This window comes from Pelodiscus sinensis, chromosome 8 (assembly GCF_049634645.1).
Source record: "Pelodiscus sinensis isolate JC-2024 chromosome 8, ASM4963464v1, whole genome shotgun sequence".
Taxonomy (NCBI): domain Eukaryota; kingdom Metazoa; phylum Chordata; order Testudines; family Trionychidae; genus Pelodiscus; species Pelodiscus sinensis.
Genome location: NC_134718.1, coordinates 40,609,489 through 40,633,341, shown reverse-complemented (window position 1 = coordinate 40,633,341; position 23,853 = coordinate 40,609,489). Strand labels below are relative to the sequence as shown.

The window sequence follows — 23,853 nt, the reverse complement described above, 5'->3', positions numbered from 1 at the left end:
TTCTGTCTGTTATATACTTAAGAATGGACATAAAGTGATAAATTTTGGGTTAGACAGGTAAGTGAGAGAATAGCTTTTATGAGACCAATTTCTTCTGAATAAAAAAACAAGCTTTCACATTTACAGAGCTCTTCTTTGGATCTGGGAAAGATACTCAGATTGTCACAGCTAAGCACAAGAAAGAATAGACTGTTAAACATAAGAAGTAAATGTGTTTCAAGAGACCATTAAAGATAAAGTGGGCAGTTAGCACTTCTGCATTGGTAGGACATATTGTTGCAGAGAGCCAACAATACAGGATCTTAATTGAGTGAATGTTTTTTAGTGTCCAGCAAAGGTTCTGAATTTAAGCTTCCGAAGATGTTGTGCTGGTTTTTGTTGAGCACTAGGACTGAGTAGTCAGATATGGAGTTATTATTATGTGAAAAAAAAATGTTTTGTCACAGGTGATATGGGAGTTCCACTTTGGAACTCATGTAGGGCAATCAATAATTATAGCCTGAAAGAAATCTTTCCTGAGCCCTTTTTCTGGCCTTCAAGCAACTTCCCAACCTCATCAAGGTCATCATCATAACCAAGCTGCCCACAGACAAGGACATATCAACTCATAGTGGCATCAAAACCAGAACAGATGCCAACCCAGATGGCATATCTCCACTTCATATGATCGATATCTTCCATAACATATCTTTCAAGACCATTTAGACCTACACATGCCTAATTCAACATATGGTGTACCTCATCCATTGCACTAAATGCCTCAACAATGGTGGATTAAACCAGACAATTACTACATTCTTAAATGAACTCACACAAAACAATGATAAAGACTAAAAACACCCCATCACTCATGGCCAAATACCTTTTACAAAGCAATCACTCCATATCTAACCTCTTCTCATTATGAAAGGAAGCCTGCATAATGCCTTAAAAAGCTGGAAAAAATTCATTGGGGTGCTAGACATTAAAAACTATGGACTCAGTAAAGATACTGTTTATATAGCTCTTTGCAACAATCCATGTCCCAGTAGCCCTCTTTGTCCCATGGCTGCAAAGCGGTTAACTGCTCACTTCATCTTTAATGCATTTTACAATGCATTAAACTCCATCTGTTTAGCTATTTGTTTCATCTGGTATTTAGCTGTGACACACTACACTTTTCTCAGACCTGAAGAAGAGTTACGTGAGCCTGAAAGCTTGTCTTTCACCTGAAGAAGTTGGTCCAATAAATATCACCTCACCTATCTTGTCTTTCAAATATTCTAACACTACCGGGCTACAACAATACTGCAAACAAATGTTATGCTGCCCTTCCGTTTGTTTAAATACTTAATCCAAATTTATCAAACTAGCAAATATACAGTTAAAGAAATACACTGACTCCCAAATCAATTAAAATTAAGCTTGAAAAACCTGCTATTAATTTTATGACAAACTGAACCCAAAAGTTTTGAAACAAACCTTGCATTTTAACATGAAGCCACCTTGAAAACACTCCTGGCATAAACACAACACTTCTATGATGTGAAGGATATGAAAATTGTAAGGTGTCTTTTGTACATATATATCAATATTTAGAAATAACATCCTATTGCTAACTTTATAAAGGAATTTAGTATAATGCATATAATAATGATATGCAATAGAAATTTGGATCCCATGCCTGCAAATCTGTAAAGAGTACCATTGCATTTGTTAAGGCTCTGTGTAGGAGCCGGGTATATCCATATGGAGCAACTCATCAGATCTGCCAATGAGCATGTAATGGATTGGGAGGGCAAGAGATGTTTAGACTTTGTAATCAGCAAGTGCATCTATCAACAGAATGGGCAAACTAGCTCCAATACCAGTCAGCAAGCATACTGTGCCAGCTGAAGGGAGTACTCCAAATGTTTCCCATGGCACTCTGTCTCAGCATACTATGTGCACTCTTGATCTGCAATGGCAGGATTTCTTACAGAATGCTAGTGGGCAATGTCTCCATTCCCTCTTGTTATGTGGCTTTTGGAACACAAAAGTAGCATTTGACTCAGTGTATACGAATAACATGAAAGCCTGTTGTCACTTAAGTCAATAGCAAAACTGTCACTGATTTAAAGGGCCCAGCATTTCGCCCATCATGCATGCTTGTTTGCATGCCCTACACTTATAAATTGTACTGACACTAAACTTCTATTGGAGCTATTTCCCATAATCCATCTTTTATGCTTAGATCTCATGGTTTACATTTAGTTTTTCTTTGTTGGATTCTATAGTAGCTTCTGAAAGTCAACTGTTTCTGTTGTATACATAGTCATATAAAAATAAATAGGAATGCTGGTAGATGTGCATTAAATAGAAATTATACCAAGTATTGAACAGTAATTATTTCCGCACAGTTTGAAGTAAAAACCTACTCTGACTTGCAAACTGAGCAAAGACAATGGAAGAGTACAGAAAACAGTTGAAACACAATGCTTCCTGTATTAAGGTTACCAGAAACCTTAATACAATTTTCTGCACTAAAACCATTATATTTGTCATACCTAAGGCAAAAATCACATTTTCCCCCACCACTCTTAGGTCTGAGAAAAACATGTTTTGTACAGGCTGAATTATTTCCATCAGACTGCTTATCTACTATATTGCATTACCTCTAGTTTTATGGAACTAGCTTTATGATGTGACATTAACTAATTAATCTGCAATAGCTACTGAACCTCAGATAAACAGAAATTTAATGCCATAAAAGCTATGTATTTAGAAATTTATTACAGTAGTTTGCATTATTTTACTCTATTATATGCCAAACTTGAACACAAGTAAACCCAATCTTAAAATGAAATCCTTAATGTGAATGACAACAGTGACAAAAGATGCATAAATTTTTGCCACGTGGAGTAATTTTAAACAGGATTTTCTGCTTTTTATTAAACATTTATATGATTTTAACCTCACTTTTATGCTGACATTATTAAAATAATGTAATTTGACCAGCTACCATAATCCTAAATAACTGAATATCAAATTCCAACCTTCAGGCAAGCCATAAAATTTTTCACTCATTAGGGCAGGTGATACTAAAATAATCTATTTAGATAAAATAAAATGGCTCAGTTTAATGACTGTGTTCTAATATTGTTGCAAGGATAATCTTCATTCACTGCAAAATGATTGCTATACGCTGATGAGTGAGATATACCCAGACTCATGAAAAACGTAACAATGTAGTTGCAAAATTACCACTGTTCTAAATATATTTTCTATACAAAATATTTTCAAGGTATAATTCTTAACTTTTGTACAGTTCTCTATCATTTATACAACAATAATCAGTAAAACAGTAAATATGTGACAATTGCACTACCACATGGAATGAGCATTCTGCCATTTTGCTAGTGTAATCAACATTAGAATAGAAAACTTTTCTAACAGGCAGGCAAAATATTCTGTAGTTTCTGAATCTTTACTATATATGTCATGATTTTGGCTATGACTTGCAGCACATTTTTAAGATACTACAAATATCTTATGCACATTTCAGTAGCAGAATGGCACTTGGCTTGCTCTAATAGAAACAACAAAGATGCAACTGACAACTTTAAGAAATACAATGTCCTTATTTGCATGCTGAAAATCTGGTTGTGTCCTCTTAATCCAGGCACATCCATTCATTGTGCAATCTGTCGATGGGTAAACAAATAGTGCAGGATTCATCTCAGTGGGATCTGGCCCTTTGGTCTAACCAAAGTCAATTCTGGGTCGATACTGCAGTACCATAGGGTAAGACTAGAAACAAAAATTTAAAAAAGAAGACAACGAACAAATAGACAAACAAAAAAAGACAAACAAGGATAATATGAAGAAATGGTTTATATGAAATACAAAGAAAATACAGTTATACCACACTGTAAGGAAAGTAAGAACTTATCTCTAGGGTTAATAACAGATTAATGTGGTTTTATACATTTCAATAAAATTTACATTCACAACCAGTTTTCAAAAATATAAGGAAAAGGATATCTTTTCAGTCTAAGTCTGATATTTCCCCCACTAACTTTACTAAGGCATTGGAACTTCTCTAACACAAAATCAAGAATGATCTATTATATTATCATGGTGATCTCAGGAGTCAGATTATATCATCCACACACAGTGCATATACTATGTAACTTAAATTATGTGTGTGACATACTGCAACAACATTTGTGTGATCCTATAGATAGTGTCTTTAATCCTGTGCTGTGAGATTTGACAAAAACATTCATAAGATCTCACACTGGTTAACTAAATTCTAAGATGCAATATGTGACCTGATATTTCAGAAGTACAGACAACAGCTCCCACTATAACCAGTATTACCCAATGAAAATCACATTTACTCAACTCTTTTAAAAGTCAAGTCAGCCAGAGTCACTTGATTCCATGAGAAAGGAGGAGTGAAATCTCCTGAAATTAATTATCTTCATATTCATTCAGAGTTACATTTTCAATAGCTCTCAATCTTGCAGTCACAAAAATGCAACCCATCCATTTAGATACATAAACTGAGGATCACTGTGATCATGGAAGGATCATGGAACTTCTGGTTACTTGGTGCTGAAAATTCTATTTATAAAATGTATATTTTTTCAGTCTAAGTTTGATATTTCCCCAACTAACTTTACTACAGTATTGGAGCTTCTCTAACACAAAATCAAGAATGGTTTATTATATCACCTGGACCATGGGGTTCAAATAGCCTCTGACTCCTCTAGCAGAATCAACCTCAGTTGAGATACAGACTTTAAGTTGTGTGGAATTACTGAAAATCTTTTGCACTTCAAACTAATGCTCCTGAACTACGCATTTGCTTCTAAACACACCTAACTTCTACTAGCACTAATGGGAATTACACACTAGTAATGAGGATAATTACACTCCTAAAACCTAGTGTGAGTTTATACTGTGCTCAGAACTCTTGTGCACAAAGTCTGCATACTACTAAAAATGTTAAGCTAACTGCAAATACAAATTATGATGTGCGAACAGAAATGTTTATCTATAAGACCTTCTCACTTTGGACTGAATTTTGCCCTTCCTTATACCCAAGTTACTAAACTGAGTCAGCACAATTGCCAATTGTAGTTTTTATTAGAATTTGACCCTCTATCATTAATTTTGCTTTTCAGTGTAAAAAAATAATATTAGTCCATTTTGGGGTCATTCTTAAAAAACAACCATTTTTAATAGTGATGGGTTCAAATTAAACACAGGAACCAGGTCCAGATCCAAATTTGCAAACTTCTTTAAAATAAGCCAAATCATAACACTCCCTGTAAACTTTCTGAAAAATTGAGAAAGTTTTGATCAGATTTCAATTCCAATGTTCTAGATGTTTAGATTTGGAGGTTTTCAGCCCATCTCCAAATTTTAAAGCAGTAAAAAGGAACACAACAATAAAAATCTAACATTTGTCATAATGAAACAGACCAATGGTCCATGTGTCCCCAGATCCTTTGGCAGTAGCCAATTTTGGATACTTTATAGAGGTATAAACTTCCATTATGTTCCTAACCGTGCAGTACTACACATAATAATAAGGGAAGATAAGAGGAGAAAGGGAAGAGTGGGAGACATCTTTTAGCAGCCTGCTGATCATTTTATGCACTAAAGCATAATGATAAAGAGCCCTTATTTTACAAATCATAAACCTTATAATGCCTAAATATAATTCATTCATTCCTTCATTCAATCAATACAAGCTTTACTGAATGAATACACAGAAGATTTAGACCTTATATGTCAAGTTTTAGCTAGCAGAACATAGATTTATAAAATCTCCACAATGAGTTTCAATTAAAATGTTTACAGGTCCTGTAATATGTACAGTCGTGAGTGCCTCTTACCTGATAAAAAGTGCCATCCTGTGAGCAGACTTGCGAAGATGAGCAGTTCTGACACCGAAACTGCGAGGGAAGATGATTTTCTGATCAGATAAGAGGCATCCACAACTGGACACATACATTTATCAATCATTTAATTATTTTTTGTTTCAAATGAGAGAATTAAAATTAATTACTTTTAAAGTAGGAAGCGTTTTCCAAGGAATAAATAATCTCTGTGTTTTAGACTATATAAAGCTCTCCTAGTGTCCACAGGTACATCAATAAAAGCTCACAATAAACAACATCATAGTCACAGATAATGGATTTACCTGATCTTCATCCATCAGAGGAAGAGATTATCAAATAAGAACCAGTAATGCTTTTGTACTACACTTTGGCCTAAAACAAACTTAATCAGATCAGGGCTAGACAACCAAAGAAGGGTAGATATCATGGGGGCTGCCTTACTATAAGGTTCTTGATAATTCCAGCCCCCCAAAATAACTTTCCAAACAGGGTAATAATTGGAGAGTTTGTTACCAAAAATATAAAATTTTGAAATATTTCTTCCAGGCAGGAACAATACCATGAAGAGACTTAAGCTACTTCAAAGATGACAGTATTATATATTTTATAATTTCTATTGGTTTTTGTTTTTAATCATGAGCTATTAAGATTATTTTACATCCAATTAAAAAGGTGAATGGAGATTCTGTATATGCCTATAAACATTCCATAAAATTTCACTGAGTTTTCAGTAACATCATATATACCTAAGAAAACATTTTTCTTTTCATTTTCTGGAAAAATTTAAGATGGAGCAAATATGGGCATTTGACCAAATAGTATAATTATTGCCCCCAAACCAATACTATTCTCAAGAATCCATTGACAGGAGCCAGTAATTTCAGCTATCATGAATGCATTCTATTATTATTGCCTCATTTCTCCTCAATATTTCCTTAGGGTATGTCTACACTGAGTGGCTATTTCGGGATATTGGAGGTATCCCAAAATAGATACCCCGCGTCTTAACAAGCCACCCATTATTTAGAAATATTTTTCAAAATAATGGGCACGCTATTTCGGCATCCCTTAACCCTCGTTCCAGTTTAATCCCAGGACAATATTCTGCCAAATCCAGTCAATATTTGCTATGCACAAATTATTTTTTTTTAAAAAGGCCTTTCTAGGTTTTAAGGTAAAATTGTTAAGGTGTTTGTGAGTTGTTTGATCAACATTGTGCTTATTCCTGTCTCCACTGCCAATGCCATAGGCTATGTCTAGACTGCAAGCCTCCTTCGAAAGAGGCTTTTTCGAAAGTATCTTTCAAAAAAGCCTCTTTCGAAAAAGAGCGTCTAGACTGCAAGCAGTACTGCAGCGAGTGAGTCTGGATGCTCACTTTCTAAAAAGCCCTGTTGGCATTCAAGAAGGCCTTTTTCCGAAAGAGCACTTTCGAAAAAAGGCGTTCTTCCTCATGAAATAAGGTTTACTGCCGTCGAAAGAAAAGCCGCGTTCTTTCGATTTAATTTCGAAAGAACGCAGCTGCAGTCTAGACGCAGGTGAAGTTTTTTCGAAAAAAGGCTACTTTTTTCGGAAAAACCTCTGAGTCTGGACACAGCCATAGTGAGTACTTATAAAATGGAAAAACAGAGTGATGGGGGTCTTGAATTTACTACAGCTTACTATGTGAAATTACACTGGTACTTAACCTTTACTGAATCCATGTACAACTTCCTCTTGCACTGAAATGCAACCACTCTGCACAAAAAGCAAAGCTTTGCAAGATAAAGTATAATATATAACCACACATGCATGAATGAATATATAAAAGACAGATAAAATAAATGCAAGAGACAACAAGATGATTTTAACAAGTGACCAAATAGGAACAGTTAATGGTCCAAAGCAAATCTAAGGGTTATTAACTCAATCTGATCACTAAAAAATGTGCTTTAGCAAGATAGCTATTGTTTTCTAAACTATATATGTGGGTGAAATAATTAGCAGTCCTCTCCGTTGTGGACATTATGTTAACAGAATTAAGTACTGTCAAAATCATTAGATGACTCAAATGATTTCTCAATGTCCCAACATGTTATAAAGAGAGCATTCTGAATACAGATTGATTAGACCCAAATTCCTAGACTTTTGCAAGGTAAGGGATTATACTATTTTAGCTGAAATTCTCAGGATGATTAAGTGTTTGTGGTTTCAGATATTTCACCTAAGAATTCAAAATTAGAATTTATATTGAAACTTTGTATTCCTGCTAATTCTGAATTTCAATATCTGTATAGCATGCCAGTTGTAGTATTTCAATAACTAATCTTAGAATGTTTTAATATAAATAATCTAGTGTGTGTGTGAGATTTTGTAAAGATCACGGAACACTTTCTATTGAAAGGCAAACATAATTACATGTAAAAATTATAAAAGTACTCACATTTTCACCTCTTAGTCTCCATCTTGTCATATAGATGAATTCCATAGTATGATCCTTCCCCATGATTTCACCATTGCATAGTACATCCAGCTTAAAAAATATTACAAGAGTGCAGCCGATATCACATTGTTACTTTTAAATGAAATCATAAGTGAATCTCTTAACTTTTTAATAATCCCATCAGAGGCTGTTAGTGTCCGAACTATATATTGACTTAAATAACATGTTGATAAATGTCAATGCAGATAAATTCCCCCTAAAATATTGATTCTATTATTCCCATACAGTTACCTGAGCAAAGAAGGCGGCTGTACAATACAGTGCGCCCTGGAGAATACTCTGAATGTTGCAATACTCTTTCAGTCCTAAGGATACACATACGACTATCATACTCTCCTGCTTGTTAAAAAATTTAAGAATAACCCAAAAATGTGGTTATGTGATGAAGTGAGATTCCATCATGAGAAGCATTTTTACCAAAATGGCATCATAGGCACCCATGTTTATTGTCTCTTAGGATTTATCTCCAGTGAGAATTTTAGAAATTTAGATTTTGTTGGTTAGCAGAAGAGTTGCTCCACTGGCCAGTGATTATTTTCCCATCTCACAGGAGTACTGTGAGGAAAAATATATTAAAGATCATGAGGTGTTTAGATATTATAGTAATGGAGGCTATTGGAGGACCTAGACTCTAGGAACTAGACTGCTTTTCACATTGCACAGTGAAAAAGGATGGATCTCTAATGAAACTGCAGAATGTTTTGGTGGTGTCTAGTCACTACTACTTTTCTCCCAGCAGTTATAGATAGAGGGCTCACTTGTGTTGTTAAACAGATAAGAGAAAGCAAGAATAGAAAACATGTACATGTATATCAAACACCTGAAAAGATAATTATACGATTCTGTTACAGAAGTCACGGATTCCATGACCTTCCATGAACTCTGTTACTTCTTCTTGGGCAGGGCTGGAGCAGTTGTCATCCTTAGGCTGCTGAAGTTCCTGATTGGGGTTGGTTATTCCCTGTGGCAGGGCTAGCCAGTGGTTAGCCCCAGGACTGCTAGAGCATTGGCTGGGGCTGGGTCAGTCACTATCACAAGAGCAGTGCCAGGCACTGAAGCAACTGCAAGCCCCCAACAGCTCTCTATTTGTTCCCCCCCACCACAGCATATTTTTAGTGAAAGTCAGGGACAGGTCGCAGGCAACAAACAAAAATTCATGGAGGCCTGTAACTAGTCCCTGACTTTTATTGACAGAATCTTAACTTTGTTTTATCAGTAAAGTGATGGTCACTCTAAAGCTGAGCAACAAGCAAAATTTATATGGAAGTTCCCTAACAGTAACTGAAGCTGGGTGTGCCCCAATCCAAGTGCCCTTTAGTGAGTATGACTCATTTCCAGGTTTAGGAAACCTTTTATCTGAGACTGAATACTGCAGTGTACCCATTGATACAATTATTTTAAAAATCCTTTGTTTAGCTGAATCTTAAATTCAACATTTTGCAGTTAGGCGAGTGTGTATATGTACGGGGGAATTTACCTCGTAAGAACTTGGAAGCTTTAATTTCAAGCTGAGAAACTTCTTGATGGTTCCTACAGTCACTCGTGTAGAACAGCGGATGAATTTCTTCATTAAACCCTAAATGAACAGATCAGAGACGGGATGTTAGATATTTTGAAACAAAACACTCTAACTTAAATAGTATGTAAGCAACTTTCAGTTAATAAATATTTCTTAGAGTTGGGTATTTTTTCTATTAACTAACTTTACTGTACAGTATTCTTTGAATTTTTCTTGTATTATTACTTATGAAATATTAGTAACGTTACAAATCTTTACTATATCAATATCAGAGACAAAATATTACAAGAATGAGCTGATTTAAAAGACATTATACAGGAATTCAGTCATTAGATCTCCCTATTTAATAGGATACTACTACTGTACTTTATAAGCGACACCACAACACCTCTGACACGTTGCTTCTACTGAGCGCCTTTGGTAATTATCTTATCTCTAGTTCTACCCTAAAAGCACGCAACAGTTTTTGCCAAAGAATGTGTATACATTTCTAGAAAGGATTTTTATTAATCCAAGGAAGCCTGGTGACATTTACATTGCCACAATTCATTATTTAATAGAGCCCCAGTGTTTGGCTGGGTTAGGGTAGCCCCAATATGCTACTTCTTTGCACGGCCTAATTTGATAGAACCATACATATTTGGAAAAACTAGCCTATACTGTTCAATAGGTCAAGATAAAGAATTCACTTTTGAGCTTTACTTGTTCCTTATAAATTCTAATAATATCCTTTGTGTTCTTGCAAGGGTTTTATTTGGGATAATCACAGAAAGATTTTGTAAAAAGAAAGATATTTGTGGTAAATCATTTGTTTTAACTGAGACCCACTAAGACCTCCTAAATACTTTGTAAAATTAAGCTAGACCACCACTAGCTCCTGGAATTTTACCACTGCTCATGCTTACTATTGCCTCTAAGATTTCTTCTTATGTTATTTCTTTATCTAAAGATGCTTCATCAAATTTATCTTTGGCAAGCTTGCTATTTACTGATATTTCTGAACAACTTCAAAGCTTGGATTATCTGATATATTTCAATAGGGTGTATAATTATTTTTTGCTGACTATTTTACTTAGTGAAATAATATGTTGCTGTTGAATCCCCTTTAAGCTTTTCAGTCAAAATATTATCACGTTTATTTAGTTTTTCATAAAACATCTGCTTTGGATACCTACAGGCATTCAGTGGCATCTGTCATCAATATATTCAGTTCCCCTTTATATTAGTTAATTGCTCTTATTCTTTTTAACCTGTCTTCATGACCGTCTTGTAACCTAACCTTTTTATCTCCCACTCTACTTCTATTGCTTCTTGAGCTCTCCTTCCCTCCTTTCCTGCCTTCCCCTTCCTTCTATTCTGCTTATCCAAATGGTCCCTAAATACAGCTTTATCTGCCTCCCAGAAAATAACCCTTTTATTAATCGGAAAGTACTGAACAATGTTCTCTTTAACTGCTTCAACTCTGTCTTGGTTTTGGAGAGACAAGCTATTCATTTCCCCCCAAAAATGTATCTCTAGGACTTATCCCACCTATCAAATACTTTCTTTGGTGCATGATTTGACTGTGTAATGGTGCCAATTTGTGCAGATTCTGTCTGCATTATTAAGGATTTAGAGAGAAACAATCATTCTAGTCTGGGGTGAGTGTGAATAAAATGTATAGTCTTTTCCACATGGGTGCAGTTCTTTCCTACAATCCAAGACTGAGTTATTAGGACAAGAGAATACTTTTTATCAAATCTCTCCCCTGAAAAAATCAGTATGGAATAGAAGGCTCCTCCAGGTATAATTTTTCAGTCCTAAAGTGCTGCACAATTTTAAATTTTTTTTATTTTTTGCTTTTAATTGGGAGGCACCAAGCCCTTCAACAAGCTGATCTGGTCTTTAATGTATGAGTGTTTTGCTGAACCCTTAACCTTTGTACTCTGTCCATGAATACTTGGACTGCTTCTCTTGTAATTCAAAAATGCCAAATTCTCCACCTATAGGATCCTCCCCATTAAGTTTCTATTGACAATATCCTCCAGCCCTAGGATACTCATTACCCACTACTGTCCTTTATTTTCTAAAATGCAACTATTACAAAATTATGATCATCCCCTTAAAGCAACACCACACTACTTCCTTTCTAACATTAACATAGTTACTTGACAACTGTTCTTTCTTGATGACATCAGGAAGTCCCTTATGGGTAATCTTTATCTTATTCCTCTTCAGGTTCATTTCTATCACTGACAGTACATTATCTAGAGGACTTGTCTTTTCTTTTCCTATCCTCCTTTCTCAAGTTTCACCATCTGTCAGGATTTTCCCAGTATTTTATTCTTGGTTTCTATCTCTGGCATAACTGAGCTCCAGAGTTCTAGTTCAAGTGACTAGAGAATGTATTTATTTATTTAAAGTCTCTTGCTGTATAATACCAATTTTGGAAGATGAATGAGAATTCAAATTGGAAACCCCATCTGTGGTAGATATTTGCCCTTCTGAGCATTGCTGTGATTTCCCCTGGGTCTCTTTTCATTCTTTCAAGTTCAGGAAAACTGCTCACTGAAAAACAACTTTTGGCCTTGAGTATAAGCTTTGAATGAGCTCTGTCTTTCTGCTGATAATGGTGAATTGTCACAAATATATCATTGTATCTACTATTATTATTCATACCAGAGGGGGGAAAACACCCCTTGCATACTCTCTCCACTCCTTCCAGAGAGCTCAGATTTAACAATTGTACAATTAAAAGTGTTACAGACAGCTGGGTTTCTCCTTCTGGGTTTTAAGGGAGTTCCCTAATTCTCTTGTTGTTCCTTCTCACTCTATTTTCTGATCCATCAATGTCATGTATATGCCTCTGCAGCTCTGTCTGTCTCTCTAATGTTTCGTAGGCATGTGTCTACAGTGACTCAATAACAGTGAATCAATCTTCCAAATCAGTGATTTCATTCTTTACTGCTAGAAGCCTGGTCATCCGATAATTTCTTATAGCCTTAACCCACCATCTCCAAAATGTCCACGTTGGTAGCCATCTGATTTTTTTCAGCCCTGGCATTTCTTCTTGATTTGGCTGCCATCAGCTCATTTGAATATGAGAGGTTTTTCTATAATGCAAACTGGAAACACTCTTCCTAAGTGAAGTATATTTTCAATGTCTGATTTTTTTTTCCCGGATTCCAGTATCCAGAAATAGTTATCCCGCATCCACACAAGCCGCCTGTTTTTCAAAATATTTTTCGCAATAATGGGTGTGCCATTTTGGCATCCCGGTAGCCCTTGTTCCATGAGAGTTAAGGGATGTCTTGAAATAGAACATTATTTAAAAATCTGGCACTGTGTAGATGTACCAAATTTCAAAATAAGCTACTTCAAAATAGACTTGAAATAAGATATGCAATTCACGCTACACAAATTGCGTATCTTATTTCAAGTTTAGAGTGCTGTATAGACACACTCTCTGATCAGGCTTCTATCCCCCACTGACCCTCTATTACATTGGTTTTAACTTTCTATTACATGAATCCACAAAATTGGCAAAGCATGTTCTTCAAGTATATCAGTATTTGTAAGTTTAAAAAAAATACAGAAATGAATAACATGAAAGAGAAACAGTCACATGATTGCTGAACAGATAGAACACTTCTTGAAACTTTTTTGGCTCATAAGAGTTGAAAATTAAAACCTCTCAAATAATCCAGTGAAAACTCTGAGGTTCCAATGTTGAGAGGTGACCTGTTATGGCAGACTCTAGCACAGAGGCAGCAGCATGTGGGGAGCATATGGCTCCCCCGGAGACAGTGCATGCGGGGAGTCGACTTTTAAGCTGGCTCCCCATGCATACTGGAAGTTTGCATATAACTATGAAGGTTAGCCCATGGCTTGCAAGTAAGCATGAAGGTTAACCATATACATGGTTATACTTTCACATCCCTAGCAAGTATGTGTTTAATACTTTTCATCCAAGCTGCAAAACACAGAGGCCTATCTTGAAAGAGATAGACATTTCTTGACACATGTGACATATAAAGCTGAGAGAGGGACATGGACAAACAGTTTTATTAATTCTGGGTTAGAAGAAAGATTTTTCTACTGTATAAGGGTATGTCTACACTAGCCCGCTAGTTCGAACTAGGGAGGCTAATGTAGGCATTCGAAGTTGCAAATGAAGCCCAGGATTTAAATATCCCGGGCTTTATTTGCATCTTCCCTTCTGGGAGCCATTTTTAAATCCCCTTAGTCCGAACTAATTGCCCGTGGCTACACGTGGCAGTCAAACGTTAACTCGAACTAAGTCCTTAGTTCGTGGAATGAGGTGTAACAGTTAACTCGAACTAAGGACTTAGTTCGAGTTAAAGTTTGACTGCCGCATGTAGCTGCGGGCAGTTAGTTCGGACTAAGGGGATTTAAAAATGGCGCCCGGATGGGAAGATGCAAATAAAGCCCGGGATATTTAAATCCCGGGCTTCATTTGCAACTTCGAATGCCTACATTAGCCTCCCTAGTTCGAACTAGGGGGCTAGTGTAGACATACCCTAAGAGTTTCAAATATTTAGCATGATTGTTCAAAACACACAGCTATAGAGTAAAGCATTCTGTAATATTTAACTAGGTGTTTTGTTTTTCCCCTTTTATGATTTTCTCTCTGCAGCAGTTTGTCAATTTGACAATAAAGGCTGCAAGGATTCATTAACTTATTCCGCTTAGGAAGGGCTCAGACATGAGAGAAAGTAAATACCTCCAAGTATTGTAAAACTGGTAAGAAAGCCTCATTTTCATTTTTCAAATAGAGAAAGTGACCTGCCCAGGGTCACAGAACAAGTTAGTGTCAAAATCAGGTTTATAGCTCAGGAGATCAGGCTCTCAGTTCTGAAGCAATCCTTGTTTTAAAAATACTAAATACTTTTTTTGGTGAAAGTGATGGGAAGACATTTGAGCCTGTTCCTGTAAGTGGACAAATCACAACAGAAGATGGTGTAATGTATTGTAATACTATGGCGTACACTTCTATTTGTCATTTCAATTCTTATCCTGTTTTACCACGATATGTGCTAATTCTGTAGCTTATTGAAAAGGTTAATCACAAATGAGTAATTTTATATTCAGCTAACTATGAATATAATGCTTCAACCAAGAGAAGATTTTGTTATGGCAACAATGAAGAGAGTTAAAGGTTATGAACACAGCAAAGTTCTCTCCCATGGAAGTTTATCTTAAATTGCCAGGAAATAATAAGCAGCAAAGATTCTTTCCAACAACTCACTTTTACTATGTTATCCCCTGACTGCCCATTGTTGCGTAAACAATCAAGGCAAATAGCAATCTGAGGGTCGCTCCTATGATAGTCTTTATCGTCTTGATTTTCATCACCCTCTTCATCTACTTTGGGCTTTTCAGCTTTTGGACTTTCATCTGTAAAAGATAAAGATCAGATTATTCGGATATATTACAACTGAAAGGAATGGTTTGCAATGCCTGGGAATTAATTTAGTACATTTACACACACAGAGCTATAGATATGAAATCAAAGATATATTTAAAGCTAGATTCTCTCAAATGCATCAAAACGCTTTGATTCAGTTACTTTAAATGTGGCATGGTTTTCAAAATACGTTCTTTAAAAATATGCCACTGGACTGAATTTCATTCAATGCATGCTTTACGAATTTCTTTTATATTTATATATATATATATATATATATGGATGGATGGAGATATACCTATCTCATAGAACTGGAAGGGACCTTGAGAGGTTATTGAGTCTAGTCCCCTGCCCTCATGGCAGGATGAAGCACCATCCCTAGCAGATTTGCCCCAGATCCTTAAATGGCCCCCTCAAGGACTGAACTCACAACTGTGGGTTTAGCAGGCCAATGTTCAGATCACTGAACTATTCCTCCCCCCTTCATATACAATCCCTGAAAATTGAAGTTTACTACTCCAATTATAATTTTAGATGCAGACAAAAGACTTCTACTTTACACACAGTGGTTAGGCAGGTGGCTAGTAGTGATTATGGATGTCTATTTTTGAGTGTTTACTTCCTGTAAGTAAAAAAACTCATCTCTCTGAATAAATCAACCCCATTTAACTGCGCCAAACTAACATGTATTAGTTGTGGGATAACATGCATTAACTATCGTGCAGTAAAATCCTGCAGGTGATGAAGTTTATTCTTACTAGGCAAGATCAATTAAATGTAGAGGTACAGTATTAACTTTGCTATAAAACGTACAGGTGCCCTGTGTCCACTAGGATTTTACAGATAATGTGTAAAATATCCTGCTGTAAAAACCCTCTTTTTTTTTTTTTTTTAAGTGAAGGCATAGTCTGGGTAACTATATGTTTTTATCACAGTTACCTTTTATCCTCCCTCACCCCCTTCCCTCCATTTATTTGTTACACCCACTTGTTGCATCTTAATTTACTGTGTAAGCTCTATGGGTACGTCTCCATTGCACACTTATTTCAAAATAAGCTATTCTGGAAGAAATACCCCAAAATCGCATGTATTCACTAAAGGAAAGCCTCAAAATTAGTCTGAGGTAGGCATCCCTAATGTGGATGTGCTACCTCAATTTAGAGCCCCAGGAGATACAGGAAAGTAATTAGTTTGAATGGCCGTGGAGAGGAGCTATTTCGAAATAACAGTGGAGCATCCACACTACTGCTATTCTGAAATCGCTACTTTGGAATAGGCATTATTCCTAGTAGAATGAGATTTACCGAAGTCAGAATAAGCTATCCATTATTTCGAATTTATTTTGAAATAACAGAATTATTGTGTAGCTGCTCGCATTGTTATTTTGGAATAACGGCCATTATTCTGAAATAACACTGCTGCATAGATGCATCTTATGGAGTGTCTCCTACCATGGATATTATAGTATCTAGCACAATAGATTCCACTATCAGTGGAAGCTTCCTAGAATTAGGAGGACCTAAACTGTGGTCCTGCCCCTGCACTGCCACTCCCCCTTAGGACCTGCCTCTGCATGGCCACTTCTCCTTGAGTCCCCACGCAAACACTGCTCTTTCCCCTGTGCTCCGTCTCTATTCACCCTTCTCCATCCCCTCCTCCCCTGTTACTCTCCCTTGTGGCTAGTAAAAAGGGCACAGCCCTAATTTTAACAAGGACCTCTGGGTATTATTGTAATACAAATAAAACTAATCAGATGCCAAAGGAAAATGATGCGTTTATAATTGGTTTAGTTTTTAATCAGTTTGGAAGACAATATACAACACACCTATCATCTACAGCTAACAGTGGCGAGTTCAGCATCCCTCTATTTTATTTATAGGGTTACCAGCAAAAGCTGCACATTGCAGGCACAAAGAACTAATTCAAGATATTAAGACTGATAAAGAGCTGACACAAGTAACAGAAAAATGAGTAGCTGATAAAAACTGAAAAATAAACATGAAACTAGAACAAAAGAACAGTTTAAATAATCAGAGCTATCAACTCCGATTCACATGCATGCAAAAGCTGGTTCATAAGATAAACAGGTGACTTGAACCAATTAATTTTTGCCTATTCTGTTACTCTGTTATACAATTATGTAATACAATTATGTTTTGTATTTTTAACTCAAACTACTCATACAGAATAAAAACAGTTAAAATGTGAAACCAGAGTCAAAACTATATGGAAAAAAATTTCTCATGCATCAATCAATCTACACATTTTCAAACATAATAACTTATTCACCTTGATCTCCCCTACATACAAAATTCTATCTTAAGGTAGTATTTTAGTTACTTTTCATTCAAAAAATCAGTAGTATCTTAGACAAGCCAAAAACAAAATGACTTGATGTCTAAAAGACATCAATAATCACCAGCACATTTTCTAGTTGAAAAAATCATGTTTTTATTTGTCCCTGCTACTGCCTTTTACAATCTATAAACAAGATTGTATCAAACTACCAAGGAAAGTTCTGTGAAATTCCAGGAATTAAACTTCTTTCTTCAAACAGGCAATGTACATGACAAGCATTTGTCTGTGGAGAATACTGTACCTCATGGCTTCTGCAGCAAATAAAAAATATCTTGCTTAACTTCAATTTTCATCAGTTACCAATGTTGAATAGAAAAAGCTTTTCTGTTAAGGAACTGGATTTCCTGTTAAGGCTTTTCCAGTGCCAGATTAGGGAATTGGCTAATTTCCAATAGATAAACAATATAAAAACACATGCAAGAGTACATCTTTTAGGACATGCTGATAGGAATTCTAACTCCTCTCCCAGACCTATACAGCTCTAAGCTATTTCCGAGAAAAAACCTTGCAGCTATTTCAACTATGATCTTTGTCTAGGCAATGTCCAGGCATCAGTCCAGGCATCTGGTAGAAGCAATCTATGAAAGCATGACTTGATGTGATTGAAAAAAACACCTCCCTTTTAGACTTATGATATTGAATCAGTATCCAAGATATTTCTTCAAACTGAAAGAACCAAACCCCATGTGACATAAAAATCCATCACAAATTACAGTCGCAAACTGCTACCTGTATCACAATGTAACACTATTGAAATTATTCAGTTAGAAATCCGTACACTTAATTCTTTTTCAGAGCATATTTCTAAGCAATTTCTGGGTGTCTAATTTATTCCAAATGCTTCTATCCAAACTGTTATCTGAACTTAGAAGTATTTTACAAATCCAAACTTCTTCCGCCAAGGTCACCCTTGGCACTAACAGAAAGTCTATTTCGGTAGGTTGACAACTGCTTTTGTGGTGAACAGACCTCAGTAATGATAGTAACAAATTATTATAACTTAATCTTATAACAAACTTGTTTGTGCCTTTACTGAATATTAGCATGTAGTTTCAAGCATGGTATAGCCAGGATGCTTGGTGAGTGTGACAAACATGTTACATTTTAGTTATTTATGTCTAGGGTAACCAGTTGTCCTGTTTTTAAAGGGGCAGACCTATATATAAGCCCTCCTGCAGATATACAGATGACTTCTAAAAACAGGCAAATTGTCCTATATTTTCTATCACCCCCCCATCAGCACTGGTGGGTCCTGCTGCTGGCCAGATCCCCGCTCACAAGCTGCCTGCCCACCAGTGATGAGTGAGAGAGGTCCAGCGGTCTATGATGAGGATGAGTACGCAAGCCTTTAGCAGGGCAAAGCTGCAGGTGTATTTTTTTATAATTTCATTAAAACAGAATGGAGAACAATATAACATTCTCAAGTGTTCCCCTTTCACTTACACTCTCTGCTACCCTGCTCAAGCACTCCTCCACTCATCCTGGCCATCTCTACAAGCAAGCTGCCACAGACACCTAAGAAGAAAAAGTTAATGATCCTGACAATCAGGGTGCAGACATGACCAAAGAGAACAGGGCTTCTAACCCTCAAAGAATAAGCAATTGAATCAATGCTTGTTTACAATGTTATCATGTATAAATATATGACAAGTAAGCTCTTTTATGAAAGCTTTAATGTTCAGGCCTTGATGCTCATTAGGAGATATGTACAGTAGACTTCTGATAATCCAGAACCTTTGGGACCTAGGTGGTGCCGGATTATTGGATATGCTGGACCATCAGGAGGTACTATAAGATGGTTTTATACACACACACACACACACACACACACACACACACTGTACACACACACACACACACACACTGTATACAGTATATACTGTATATGAAGTGTTTTAATCCTTTTTATTGTATAAAGTATACTATAATGTTTTAGGTTTTTTAAACCCTTTTTCACCCGGTTCAGCTGCTGCCGCTGACTCGGTTTTTGCCGAAGCTCACTCACTAGTCTCTTGCCATTTTGATGCCAGACTATCGGGAGAGCTGTATGATTGGATGCCGGACTATTGGAGTTTTACTGTATATAGATTATAGTTATTAATGTACATGTGTGTGTGTGTATATATATATATATATATATATAATATATATATATGAAGAAAATTGTAATTATAACAGCAGTACTACAGAATCACCTCAGAACAGGGAGTAAAGTAATCAGGAAGGAAAGAGCACCTTCCTGGCTAGCTATTTACATGATACCAATTTCAAATACCCATCCATCTTTTAGCCAGGAAGATCCATGGAAAGACATTTAAACTGAAAAGAAAATAAGGAGGGCTTGGAGTTTCTCCTTAACTCCGTAACTATGAACTACCATAGCCTGAAGAAAGAAAAGCACATCCCTGTTAAAAGAGAAGAAAGATTTGAAGTGATCCAAAAACTGAGGGCTAGTATGCTATGAAACTGTTCAGATGCAATAGGAACTTGTATTGGAAAAGGGAATATATAGAAGTGTAAAGACAAGGCCTGCGTCTTTATGTTTATATTCTGTGTAACTTGTGTTTGCTTTTCCGTCCCGTTTCATCTTTAAATCTATTATTTTTCTATTAAACAAACTTTTATTTTTACCACAAGCAAGAGTTTGTTGTGCAAAATGAGTGAAGCATATGTACCAAAGCGAACTCATGACTGGGGAAAACGGGTTTCACTCCTTCAGGACTGATATACCAGAAGAGAAAATTCTGAGTGTCTGGTAGTTAAGAACTTCGACAGATATGGGAGAGACATGAGACTAGAAGGGCTAATGGGATCACCACTGCAAGGAATTACTAGGCATGGTTGAAACCTTTATGCTTGTAGGCTGGCTACCGGTGTCACAGTTTTAGCTCTTGTAGCACAACAGTGAAGCACCCAAAACTACAAAACTTCATTTTGATTTCATGAAGTCCATCAACTGAACTATATTAGATTAACAACTGAACTATTTGATGAAGATATAAAAGGATGAACTGGTTAAAAATATATCAATTATACAATACTTAGAACTGTCTAAATTTACAGTAACTGGTAATTTACACCGTTATTTCCTTGACTCTGCACCCTTCTTTTAATGGATCATTATGATGAATAAATAACACTATCAACAGTTCTGTTTTCTTTACTGAAATTAATAAATGAAAATATTTTCTAAGTTTTTTTAATGTAATATGTAAAATTACATTTGGTACTTTGTAGTTGACCAGCAAAATTTTGTCTAAATTGTACTGCAGTCTAACATTAAAATAATAGTATCAATAGAAAGAGAAAAAAATCCAAGTTGCCCTCTCACGTTTGTTAAACATAAATGTACAAAATTACTAAGGAAGGAAATTTTTTTTTGGTCTGCAAAACAGGATATTATAAACAACAGAAAGTATATTTAAAAAAACCTATACAAAGATTATTTGACAGTGCCTCTTTGAAACAAATAATCCTCATACAACATAGTAAATCTCTCTTTGGATTGACGGAACCTCTTTAAATGATTTACAAAACGTCAAATAGGCTGTGGCAGCCAAATCATGAAGCCAGTTTAGAGAACAGAAAACCCCTGGATTTTCCACACTACTTATCAGCTCAGTAAAGAACCCAAAAGTTTTTTAAGAAAACTAGTGAAAGACGGCCATTCTGGAATCTAAATACAGTACAGCAGTAGTTTAGAACTTGAGGAAATTTTTTTTTTTGTTACTTGTCAAATCTAAGTCTTGACAACCTCCCACTTAGCAGCTGGTCAAATTTGATAACAAATTAATCTGTATATAAAGATTCATGTAGTTCTATGTTTTAACCCTAGTGGGTTATAATTAGGATCAAAAGAGAAAAGAAATTAAGAATTCAAATCAGAAAGTAGTATGAATTTCAAAAAATAAGGATGAAATTGTTAGATTCAAAATTTACAATCGCTAAATAGACAAACTGTAAACAGCTATGCACAGGTGTAATTTTATGTGCCTGTGTAGTTGCAACCACTGAATTTAATAGAACTGTACATAAACACAAGTATTTGCAAGGAACTGGGGTGCACGGTAGAGCCATTACATTACTTCAGGGATTCTCAAACTTTGTGATACCGCGACCGCCCTCTAAGTTGCTCGCGAGCACCCGGGGGGTCGGGACCCACAGTTTAAGAAATGCGGCATTACTTGATAGATTTTTAAATTTACAGTTAGAACAAGCAAAAAAATTACCTTGTCCATTTTCTTGAGGTTTGTTTTTCTTCCAAAATTCAATCTCACGCTGAAGTTCCTCTAGTCAACAAACAAAAGAAAAGTGGTATGTCAGATCAACAACACAGAACTATCACTAGAAATGCTGTTTCCAATAACACAAAAAAGGCAGAAAAACTAATGCAACTTACGTTCTCGAAGTCCAGGCACCAGCTTAAATATAATTTCTTCTAATGTGTTATCCAGCCTTCCAAGGAAGAAAAAAAAATCTTTCAAAGAGATGCCTACGCAGCATTTTGAACACACCTTACAAGTCATTAAAATGAATTTTAAAAAGCCTCCAAAATAAAAAGTTCAGCAATTAGATAACAATACTCCTTGTAAGTAATATATCATTCACAACTCAATAGATTGCAAAATGAAAAACAAAGAAATATTTGAGGAAAATATATTCACACTTATGTTATCTTGTCTCACCCATCAATTGCACTAATTTGTTTCAGAGTCAGGCATAACTTCAAGTTGTCAGTATTTTAACCAAATACACAGGATAAGGGGAAGGGGGGAGAAAAATGTAACTATATAAAACTTCCATAGTATTTTTTAATTTCTGTCACATGCAAATGATTACATATTACTGTGAAGAGGTTTACTTAATATTTGAAAAAGACAATTAAAATAGAGATAAAATATAACCCAATCCCATATTTTAAGATGGTGGCCACCATAGAAAACTTTAAATAATAAATTCACTGACCATATTTCTCTGGTAAATTTTTGGTTATGGACCTTTTTTCTGGGCTAGAACACTGCTATAAACTATTATGATCATAAATATTTTTAAGATGTCTATCACCACAATCTCAAGATACCAGAAGATAAAGCAATGAAAAACTATATCTTAAAAATAATTTAAAATAGGTAGCAGCCCTTCAGAATAACCACCACAGAGTTAGAATACAATTCTAGCACACACAAATGTTAAGTTCCATGAGATGATTGTTTGTGTGACAAACTAACAAAAGGAAGGCTACTTACAGATAAAGGTTGCAAATATATTTGTATTCTGATGTATGTAAACAGACTAGGTAACTGTCTAGTACTGAAGTTGCTTGCTTAAACTTTATGAAGTAAGACAGACTTCTGCTATAGCTTCTACTAGTCTGGCTAGGAACTCAGTTTCTATAATGCTGTTTTTTATATATTAATCAAAATACAGTTTTCTATAGTAATATGACATCCAAATAATCTTCAGATTAAATAATGATGTATGTGCACTGGCTATGAATAACACAGACTAATAATAGATTCGTTTAAAATATAGCTATGTTTTATAGAATAGTAAGCTATGCAGTCAATGTTATCTCTGATATAAAGGAAATATAGACTGGAGTAAGTGGTAGAATAGCATAATTTACACAGATATTGCATTTATTGGATGTGGGAAAGGAATGTAATTTACATATCAAAAGTCAGAAGGACAAGTATGAAAATAAAAATTAAAGTGAAAAATAAAGCAAAGATTATTCCATTCCACTTTATTGTCAAGAACTTAGCAAAGAGATGTAAGAAAGTTTCTTTTCCTGCTCACCCTGTTTTTTGCATCTTGAATTTGGACCATTATGCTAAATCCCTGGTCCCTGTTCTGGTCACTTTGCTGGGTACTCAGCTCTGGACCCCACCTGCTGAGAATCCCACAAGTGACACAAAACTAGAAGAGCTAGTTCCATGCAACTTGTTTTACCCCTTCACACAGATGCAGAAGGTGTGATGAAGGTGGAACATTCTAGTAATGGGTCTGAGTACACCAGGCTCTGCCAGATCCTCAACCAGGATGCTGGGTTCCAGCCAGCATAAATTAGATCCTGCTCTAAATTATAGAATCATAGTATCATAAAATACTAGAACCTGAAGAGACCTTGAGAGATCATCAGTACCAGTCCCCTGCCCTCATGGCAGGACGAAGCACCATCTATATCAGTGGTCTCCAACCTTTTTACACCCAAGTT

At 35.7% G+C, this 23,853-nt stretch overlaps 1 protein-coding gene across 6 annotated transcripts in view; it reads right to left on the bottom strand.

Annotated features, from left to right (window-relative positions):
* Nucleotides 1-424: 424 nt before the first annotated feature.
* The window catches only part of PCGF5 (polycomb group ring finger 5), a 122,784-nt gene continuing 99,355 nt past the window's right edge, over nt 425-23,853 (bottom strand). For 3 of the 6 annotated variants that reach the window (XM_025181858.2, XM_025181859.2, XM_025181857.2), the window contains 8 exons: nt 22,036-22,091; nt 21,866-21,925; nt 19,080-19,151; nt 15,120-15,268; nt 9,830-9,928; nt 8,293-8,382; nt 5,868-5,927; nt 425-3,768 (listed from right to left, as the gene is read on the bottom strand). In XM_025181858.2, coding sequence (XP_025037643.1) covers nt 3,721-3,768; nt 5,868-5,927; nt 8,293-8,382; nt 9,830-9,928; nt 15,120-15,268; nt 19,080-19,151; nt 21,866-21,925; nt 22,036-22,091 — 634 coding nt within the window. In that variant the 3' untranslated portion in view covers nt 425-3,720. The remainder of the gene's footprint in view (nt 3,769-5,867; nt 5,928-8,292; nt 8,383-9,829; nt 9,929-15,119; nt 15,269-19,079; nt 19,152-21,865; nt 21,926-22,035; nt 22,092-23,853) is intronic. The other 3 variants (XM_025181862.2, XM_014570668.3, XM_025181863.2) reach the window with 3 other exon arrangements.